The sequence below is a fragment of the Otolemur garnettii genome, unplaced genomic scaffold, assembly GCF_000181295.1.
Source record: "Otolemur garnettii isolate 467f Iridium unplaced genomic scaffold, OtoGar3 scaffold00128, whole genome shotgun sequence".
NCBI classification, from domain to species: Eukaryota; Metazoa; Chordata; class Mammalia; order Primates; family Galagidae; genus Otolemur; species Otolemur garnettii.
In genome coordinates, this window is record NW_003852523.1 from 1,380,439 (window position 1) to 1,390,366 (window position 9,928).

General features: G+C 51.6%; 1 protein-coding gene across 2 annotated transcripts in view; it reads right to left on the reverse strand.

Annotated features, from left to right (window-relative positions):
• Window positions 1-9,928, reverse strand: part of TMPRSS2 (transmembrane protease, serine 2) — a 54,625-nt gene that overhangs the window by 35,069 nt on the left and 9,628 nt on the right. The window contains exons 2-5 of one of the 2 annotated variants that reach the window (XM_023518095.1): window positions 9,554-9,624; window positions 7,103-7,325; window positions 3,128-3,214; window positions 2,253-2,372 (exon numbers count right to left, since the gene is read on the reverse strand). In XM_023518095.1, coding sequence (XP_023373863.1) covers window positions 2,253-2,372; window positions 3,128-3,214; window positions 7,103-7,325; window positions 9,554-9,568 — 445 coding nt within the window. In that variant the 5' untranslated portion in view covers window positions 9,569-9,624. Of the gene's footprint in view, window positions 1-2,252; window positions 2,373-3,127; window positions 3,215-7,102; window positions 7,326-9,553; window positions 9,625-9,928 lie in introns of those variants that run through there. The other variant, XM_023518094.1, reaches the window with a different exon arrangement.

Below are 9,928 nucleotides of genomic sequence, written 5' to 3' on the forward strand. Positions count from 1 at the left end.
TCCACCTATAGACTGGTGCAATGACGGCGCGTCCGTGGGAAACATCCACCTATAGACTGGTGCAATGACGGCGCGTCCGTGGGAAACATCCACACACTGTGGCTCAGTGGGGGGACAACGAGGGGCTCCCGAGGAGTGCAGCCACCCCACACACACGCGCACCTGCTCAAGGTGGGCCCGGGGCAGAGCTCCAGGGGGCCAGGCTTCCTCACTGGCAAGGCCACCAGCCAGGGCCATCCATACATCTCACATAGGTGGCTGGGACCTGAAAGCCAGGACGTAATAGACAAACAATCCCCACCAAGGATGGCCCTTAGGGGAGCAGAGATTGCTACAAAGTGGAGTACTGCCTTTGTCAGTGTTCTCTGCCAGCTCTGAGGTTTGTGGTTTTAAAAGAAACCCCAAGGCATGGTCGCTCTCCCCTGTAGTCCAGCACTCTGTGAGACCGAGGCAGGATGACCACTTGAGCTCAGGAGATTGAGACAGTCTGAGCAAGAACAAGACCCTGTCTCTACTAAAAATAGAAAAACTAGCTGCGCATTCTGGGCGGAGCCCAGGAACCCAGGAGTCTGAGGCTGCAGTGAACTATGGCAACCCTATGGCACTCCAGCCTGGGTGACAGAGTGAGAGTCTGTCTCAAAAAAGAAAAAGAAAAGAATGATAAAAGGATAGAAGGAGGGAAAGAAGGAAGGGAGGGAGGGAAGGAGGGAGCCCATGAAGTCAGGCGTGCACTTGATGGGAGGAGGGGAGAGCTGCCTGACAGATTTCTGGTGATTCTTCTGATTCTACAATTCTGAAATTTCCATTTTTAAAAGTCAGCTCTAGTATAAACACGTCAGTGTGTGCTCAGCAGAAGTGTGGGTGCACACGCCACCCCCAGTGCTGCGGCCGCGGCCCCAGCCCCAGAGCAGCTGTCATGCCTCGTCCCCAGCCCCAGAGCAGCTGTCATGCCTCGTCCCCAGCCCCAGAGCATGCTGCCGTGGCCGGGAAGTAACAACTAGGGGAGGAAGGAAGGAAAGCGAGAGGCGGCTCTGAAGGGAGAAGAGGCCCGGGTGCCCACGCGGCGCTCTAGGGACGGGGCTCGGCACACCTCACTCCCAGGCATCACTGGCCCTGGCCCTGTTACAGCAACTTCACCGCCCCTAGAATCACCTTCAGAAATTAATTAGAAATAGAAATACAAATACAAATCAAACCCACAGTGAGATGTCTGTCACTTCACACCTGTGAGAATGGCAACTGTCAAAGAGCCAATATGGCAAGTGCGGGCAACGTGGAGAAACTGTGGCAGTGTAATTGACCACTATGGAAAACAGTGTGGGGGTTCCTCAAAAGACAAAGTAGACCCTCCACGTGGTCAGGCAAGCCTGCCGCGTCCACACGCAGAGGAAGGGGGCGGCCTCTGCAGGCCCGTGGCACAGTAGCACGGAGCGCAATTCCCACGGCAGGGAATCCCGACAGAGGGGGATGCCAGTCAGGCTCGAGGAGAAGAATGTTTGCCACTCAGGAAGACGTTACACGAAGAGAAATTAGCCAGGCACAGGGAGACAAATACCTACTCACACATGAGTGTAGGAAAGCCAGACCCCCCAGGCAGACAGCAGAATGGGGCTTTCCAAGGCCAGGGCTGGGGACCCAGGAGATATTGGTCAAAGACCACCAAACGTTAGTCACGGTGGCTGAAGTCATTAACAACGTATTATAGATTTGAAAACTGCTAAGAGCCAGATTTCAAGTGCTTTCGTACATAAGACGTGTGCTTATGAGGTGGTGTGTGCGTTGGGTGGCCTGACGTGGCCATCTGCAGAGGTGCATGGGATCAGACACCACAAATACAGATGATGTTTACTCGCCAGCTAAAATAAACAAATAATAGAAAACAATAAAAGCAGACAGGTGTCCACTGCATGACGGCAGATGTAATTTTAAGGGTTCCTGGTTCAGCAGACTCCACGGCGCACCCCAGCTTTCCATTTTAACAATTATTTTGCCTTGGTTAACGGGCCCCCCTGGCTCACTCTCACCAGCTAGGTGATGCCAAGACACAGTCCCTGGACCCCAGGGCTCCTCCTGGAGGCAGGGATTCAATGAAGTGATGTGTCCTCTCGTGGGGCACAGGCCTGGCCCATTCACCTCCCCCAGGCCTCCACACCCAACCATGTAAGGAATGTGGCCTTGAGGAGACCCCCCCCACCCCCGGCAGAGCAGTCCCCTACCACACTGGGCCCACTCACCACACGGGGCCCACTCACCACAGCGGTTCTCGTCCTCCCCGTGGGGGCAGTGTGAGATGCCGTCACACCAGTGATAGGGGCTGATGCAGGTGCCAGAGGAGCCACACTCCATCTGGGAGTCCACGCACTTGTTCTCTACTTGAAGGGAGACAGGGAGGTGCCCATCAGGCAGGGAAACGGGGGTGGGGGTGGGGAAGACAGGGCCCCCTGGGCACCCCACCCACTCTCTGAGCCCCATGAACAGTGACCCCTCTCCCCCTTAATAATGAGGAGGGGGCTATTATTTTACAAACGGAGTCAGGGCTGGGGTGTGCCGCTCCTGTGGGGCCAGTGGGAAGAACCTTCAGAATTTGGGTTTGGACAGCACTCGCACGGTCTCTGGGCCACACAGGGCACTTTAGGGACGCACAAATGGCCTGTGAGTCTGTGCCACCTCCAGGCTGATGGGAAGGGCAGTGGCTGCAGTTACAGGAGGTGGCAGGGGAGGGGTACACCTGGCCCCAACAGCCACTGCTGTGCCAGGAGACACAGGTGACCAGGTGTGGCCCCAAGATAGGGGAACCTGTGCTCACAGTTCTGGGTGGCACCTGGCACCCTGAAGTGCTGGGTAAATTCTAAACCCTTCTCCCACGATCTGTCAATACTATGGAAATAGCACGGGACTCCAGCAACCCTCAGATTAGGAGGGACCACAGGAGTGAGATAGAGCGACCAGGGAGAGACTGGTGCTTTCCAGAGTATCGGCCACGTAACAGCGCAACTTAGCAAAGAGGCAGAAGGGGAGACAAACTCATTTGGTAACAAAGGAACTTCAGCGAGGGCCAGTGGGTCTCCCAGCCCCCGGGGACTGCAGGGGCAGGTGGCTGTGAGTGGGACCCGCTCCTTGTACTTACTGAACTTCCAGAGCAAGACAATGGCCAGCACACCTCCCACGAGGATGGTGCCCAGGGCAGCAGTGATGTACAGGGCCTTCTTAGTCTCTGGAGGAAGGGGACACAGCACTTGGGTCAGAGTCGTTCAAGAGCCATGTCCTTGAATTTCATCCACTATTTTTATAGTATACTATATTAAAAATTAATTATTTCACCTGGACTTTTATTGTGGCTTTTAATTTTAAGAACATATCCTGAGAGGTCCTAAGTCTTTCAAACACTAAACTTCATACTTTTACAAGGATAAAAGCAGAAAGTGGTGATTTGAAGCAAAGTCACACAGGAGTTAAGCTCTTAATGCTAAAGGAAGTCTTAGAGTAGGCAGATGATTGATGTAAAAAAATGGCTAACAGAGGAAAAGTACCTCATTTTTGGTAATTATGAGTATAAGCAAAATAATAATAATGTCCCCCAAATTATCCTCACCCTGCCAGTGGCACTCAAGGCAGAAGAACAAAGTGTCTTAGCAAGTAGAAACCACAAACTGATCCACACTGCCCTGTTTGGACAGCATGAACCACATGTGGCTGTTTGCACTTTAAGTAAAGTGGAATTAAATAAAACAACGCAAATTTAAGAGCTTATCTGTCACAGACAGCCAGTGGAACCTTCCCATCACTGCCATAAATTCTACAGGACAGCCAGGCATAGGCCTTTGGGTCTGAGGGCAGAAATACAGCACCCAGACTACAGGCACATTTCAACTAAACTAAAGGAATTTTTAAAAGGTCACCAATTTTCTCTAGTCAAAACAAACAGGCATAGAGTTGCTGGCCAAGAGTGTCCACGGAAAGTGGCATCAGAAGACAGTGCCTGATACTGTGGAAGGGACTCAGAGTCAGACAGGTGGCCACTCATGGTCCACTCGGGAGAGCTTCCAACACACTGCCCCCAGATTCTTAGCAGCCCCCATGCCCAGGAGCCCCTCCTTCAGAGACAGGTGGAGGAGAAAGAGTGGGGAAAACATTTTAACAGACCCTCCAAGGCTGCAGAGATGGCACGGCCTGGTGGACCTGTGCACACCTGCACTTCCAAAAGCCAGCAGGGCAAGAGGCTCAGCTCCCGGAGTTGGAGAGACCACAGACCTCCTCTGCTGAGGGCTCCACACCCCACTTCTCATTTTGTTTCCACACTCTGGTAATTCTACAGCCACCTGCAAGCTGCAGCAGGCTTTAGAACTACCTGGGAAACCTGGTTCCCACCACCGGACATTCTGATTCAACTGGGGTCGGGCATGAACGAGCAAGTCTAACAGGCCCCCGGGTGAGGCCCCTCAGAACTGCCCCATACACAACGTTATCATAACTCAGCGCAGCGACTGTGCCTGTGGGTGGCAGGGTGGAGCCAACGCAGTCCACAGGAGAAATTCCAAGTGGCCTCTTTCACCCATTACCAAGGTCATTTTCTTCATTAGGTGGCTTCCTTGCATGACATTTTATCTCAGATAAAATAACTTGCCTGGTGAGTTAAGGGCTGTTAAATCAGACACCCTTAACTTCACACTGTGTGTGTAGCAATCTGCTCAGCTCCCCCTAGGAGCATGTGTGTGGCAGGACGCCCCCAGTTTTACCCTCGGGGGACAGGCATCTTGTGGCTAGTATGGTCGGTGCAGACTTCACTTGGTCCTGGTTTCCCAGGGCTGCCGTGTGAAGTTCGATTACAACCTACTATTCATTTACACCAATCATTATCAATTTCGTCTGTCTGACTTAGCCTTCCAGTGGTTTAGAGTCCACTGTTTGCATCAGACACACCGGCTATCTTTAGTCCTCTCAAGCCCAAATTTCAAGATGCCTACTCCTTCCCATTCAAGCACAAAACTTCTATGGCTACTGTTAAAGCAAATAGGTCCATGAAATACAGAGAGAGAGAAGCTCCCTCTACTCCTGTGGGGGAGGGTACTTCTGATTTTGTGCTATCTACATAACTGGGAAAATAGTTTCAAAGCCCAATGTTGCACTTAAAAAGTAGCTTAGGGGTTGGGCGCTGGCCACATACACTGGAGCTGGTGGGTTTGAACTCAGCCAGGGCCTGCCAAACAACAATGACAATTGCAACAAAAAAATAGCCAGGCATTATGGCAGGTGCCTGTAGTCCCAGCTCCCCGGGAGGCTGAGGCAAAGGAATCGCTTAAGCCCAAGAGTTGGAAGTTGCTATGAGCTGTGACTCCATGGCACTCTACTGAGGGCGACATACTGAGACTCTGCCTCAAAAAAAAAAAGAAAAACGTATACCTTTCTACTCATTACCACCAATAGCATGTTCTTAAAAATAACGCCAAGTTTAGTTCAACAAAATTACTGAATTATTTTTGAGTTTATGGGGAACAGTTCCATAGTGCAAAGTCACATGTGTAGGCGCGTAGCCCTCACTTCCGAAAGCCGGAAGGCCGTCCACATCCCTGCCCAGCTGCCATCACTGAGTCTGTGCCCTGGAAAAGTGAGGTGTGTCAAGTGGGCCGGGGCTTCTTGTGACCTGGTTGGTGGGAGCACCAGCTTCTGGAGGTGATGAGCTCAGGAGAGGAACCCTCACTGTCCTATCCTGACAAGGCAGCTCACACAGCAGGGTGCCTTAACTCCTGCATCCTGGCTTCCTTCCAGCCATTACAGTGGACAATGACCAGGTGTCCTCGGCTTCAGCACTGCTGACAGTTTGGCTGAGGACTTGTTGTGGGAGTGACTATCCTGTGTACTGCTGGGTGTTCAGCAGCACCCAGCCCCTCCCCCGGGAACAGCCACAGCCTCTTCCCCACTCACGACAACACAAGCTGCCATTGAGAACCGCCCATCTGGACCTACCCCACCACTTCCAGAAAGACATCAGTGCAGAGACAGGCATCTCCTTGGCAGGAGGACACTGGAAGAATGGCCAGAAAGAGAGAAGGAGGAGGGAGGATTAGGAAGGAGAGATGATTGGGATGGGGCTGAAAACACCGAGATGGGGAGAGGGGAGGTTGCAAGAGAGGAGTGGGGCAGAAGGTCCCTCGGGGGGGGGGGGACAGAGACAGAGCGATGGCTCCTGTCAAGAGCACAGAGCAGCATGGGAGGGACAGGCGGGTATCACCCAACACTAGGGCTGGCTGTGATGGTAGCACGTGTGGACTCAATTCTGTATGAGCCTTCAGCTTTGCAGCTTGTACAGACATGGATGCATATTTCACAAAATATGACAAAAACACTAAGAAATAGAGAGATCACTGGTACAGCCTGTCCTAGCTCCACCTGGCATTGGAATCAGCTTTGAAACCAGCCTGAAGTAGAATCCGGGTAGTGCAGGAGGGAGGGGCGTGGAGAGCCAGGAGAATAAATGAAATGGCAAAGAAAGGTGATGAATGAGGACAGGGAAGAGACAGGACTGAAGTGACGGCAAAGTCCATTCAGCCTCCAGCTGGTACCCTCTGTCCCCCAATGTCTGCTCAGGGCTGTCCACGAGACCCTCCAGCCTGGTGAGATGTCTTCATGGGTGCTTCAGTGCTAAAACCACACCAGCCACATCATTCACTGAGCACAAAATAACACGAAGTATCCTAAGCATGGCCTGCTGGGGACTGCACCACAGCAAAGGGTCAGACAGCGCCTGGCCACCCGCGGTGCTTGCCATTCATTCAGGAGGACACACCACTAAGAGCAAGGAGCAACGTGGAGAGGCCCAGCAGGGAGGCAGAGCTTCCAGGAGAGCTGGCAGAAGGTGAAGGTCTTTGCAAGTGGAGGCCCCCAGAAGCCCTGGGCAGGAGGGAGGCCTGGCGGAGACAGCTTTGAACCAGCAGGAGGAGAGGGAAAAGCCAGGTGAAGACAGCCAGGTCTAGACAGTCGGTGCACAGTAGAGCAGTACAGGCCAAGAGCTGGCGACAGAGCCCCTGGGAGCAGAGGGCCTTCGAGGGAAGATGGTCCAGGGATGCAGGGTCGTGGCAGGAAAGAAACACAAAGAGGGTCCTACTTGAGCTGCACGTGGTTCCCCCGAGGGACTTGGGCCGCACGTTGACAGTGGGAGTCGAGGCACTGGTTACAACCCTCGGGGCGTACTGGGGAACCGTGGACGGGTAGTACTGAGCCGGGTACACTGCATAGGGGTTGGGAGCCATGGCAGGCTGTGAGGAGTAGAGGTTTTCCGGTTGGTATCCCTGGTTTTCATAGTAAGGTCCAGCACCTGGTGGTGACCCCTAAACAATTGAAAAGAAGGAGCAGCATGTAAAATTCTTGCTTACCCTGACGGGTTAAATACATGATACCGCACGAGATTCCCACGAGACATTGAAAGGGAACTACAGATTCTCCTGAGCTGCCTACAATTATGCCAAATATTATATTTCCCTGGACAAAAACTAACCAGAATTTTCAACTATCAGTGTTTTGGGTTTTTTGTTTTTTTTTTTTACTATTTATTCTTTGACATTAAAAAAAGTGTCAGACACAGGGATTGGCAATAAATAAATAATAATAATAATGAAAAGAAAGTTGAGCAGAAGTCTGGCATTAGAACCCATCAAGCCAGTATCCGGCACCTTTCATTCTACCAGGCCTCTTCCTGAGAATCGAGGTGCAAAATTATGAATTAATGATGCTAGAATTTTAAGGGGACTAAGAACAGCCAGTGTTTGGGAACATACCTGCTGTCGGGCCCCTGCATTCACAATCTCTGTGAAGCCTACCCATCCCCTTCAAGACCAGTGCAGATACCATTAAGGCAACTACTTTGCCGAAAAGAAACTGCCAAGAAATACACCCAAAGGGGTGCTTGCTCCATGCGAGTCCGTAGATTCCTCCCTGAGGTCCTCTTCTCTTGTAGAGAGAATATACCATCATCCACTCGCTGTCTCCCACTGACACACGACTCAGGGGTTCACAGGCTGCTGGAAGCTCCTCGCATGCACGTTGTAAAAAGGGCTTGGGTACCTGCAGCTATACCCCTGAAGTGGACTTTCTGGGCCAGGCACAGTGACTCACACCTGTAATCCTAGCACTCTGGGAGGCCAAGGAGGATGTATCGCTTGAGCTCAAGAGTTCAAGACCACTCTGAACAAAAGCAAGACCCTATCTCAACTAAAAACAGAAAAAGTAGCCAGGCATGGGGGGTACCCATAATCCTACAGCTACTTGGGAAGCTGAGGCATGAGGATCACTTGAACCCAAAGAGTTTGACGTTGCTGTGAGCCATGATGACGCCATGGCACTCTACTGAGGGCAACAGAGCGACACTCTGCCTCAAAAAAGAGTATAGTAAAACAAAACAAAACAAAATAAACTAAAACAAAAGGACTTTCTGGGCCAGCCTGCAGACATATGCCAGATGTAGGTGAAGCCTGCTGTCTTACACTATCCTGCCTCCTTGGGCCTCCCCACAGCCTGCCCTTCCAACGCCCACCTCAACAAGCCACTCTGGACGCCACTGGCCCCATCTTCCCCTTCTCTCATACTCTCCTCAGTTGCCTATTGTCTGGGCCTCTCGGAAGGCCACAGTTGTCCTCTTTTCTGTGTCTAACAGTCCCCATGCACAACTTTTTCCCCACTCGTTAGTTTCTGCTCCTTGTCTCCCACTGACCTTGGGGATGGCAGAGAGGTGGTTCTTGGTGGATGGGTATTCTGGGCAGAGCCCGCTTACAGCTCAGACCTTTAAACAGGCCTCCAAGGTACAACCAAATGCGGCTCCTGGGGTTAATCTCCGCTTAATAACTCACTAAGGCTGGCATGGAGAGTCCGAAGATTATAACTCTAAGCCAAGCCCCACAGACAGAGGGAAATGTGATATGATCGCTAATCTAATCTAACCGAGGACAGCCTCAACCTGAGCCATCTAAGAACATGTCATCCCCCAGGAGGGGCTGCACAAACCAGCCACATGGCCCCAAGAATTCCTACACAAGGGATATAAATTAAAACAGATCCAGGAGGAAAGAAACATCAAGTACAAATAAAGGAAAAAACAAAGTCTATTTTCCAGATACAGAATCCAGAAAAATTTTCAAACTCCTTACTAAATCTCTTCTTTCAGGTGTAAGATGGATTGGTCCCATATCAAAGGAACAGACATGAATACATTTGTCCCCACAGGGAGAGGGGCCACTCAGTGACTTTTCCTGGTTATTCAGGAAGCCAGTGGTGTCCTACACAGCTCTCCTCCCTGGGACTCACTCCCTCCTACCCCCATCACGCCTCACCTGTCCTGACCCCACCTGCAAAGCAGCAGTCAAGGCAAGAATGACACCACCCACATGTCCCAACTGCAATGGCTTCTAAGACTCACCTGTGCAGCTGCTGTGTGCTGGACCCCTGCAGCACACACAGCCCTACAAACTGCCCCAACAAATGCTGACCGCCACACACCATGGGCAGTGACAAGTGGAATAAGGTATCAAAGAAAAGGCCAAAGAGGTAATAATTAACCACTTACTGAGTTTAAAGCCATCCTGAATTTATCAACAGCATCAAGTAATGGTAGGTATTTGGAATGTTCGAGATGACCTAGAAAAAAAAGTTACAAGACTATAATATTTCCATGCCAGTTAGTTTCTGGAAGATAAATCTGGAAGGAGCTAGAAACCTTCCAGGTGAAGGTTACCTCTCACCAGAACAAACAGCAGTACTGTCCACTGACCTCAGGCTGCACCTTCAGCTTCTTGTCCCCATACCCCTCCACACCGAGGGACTCAGGGGCCCACTGGCACATGACGGGTTACACCAGAAGGGCTCTTGTCTGGGAACCAGTGGGGTGGGAGGTGGTATACAACTGTAAGTGCTGTGGCCAAGGATGTCTGACCCAGAAGAC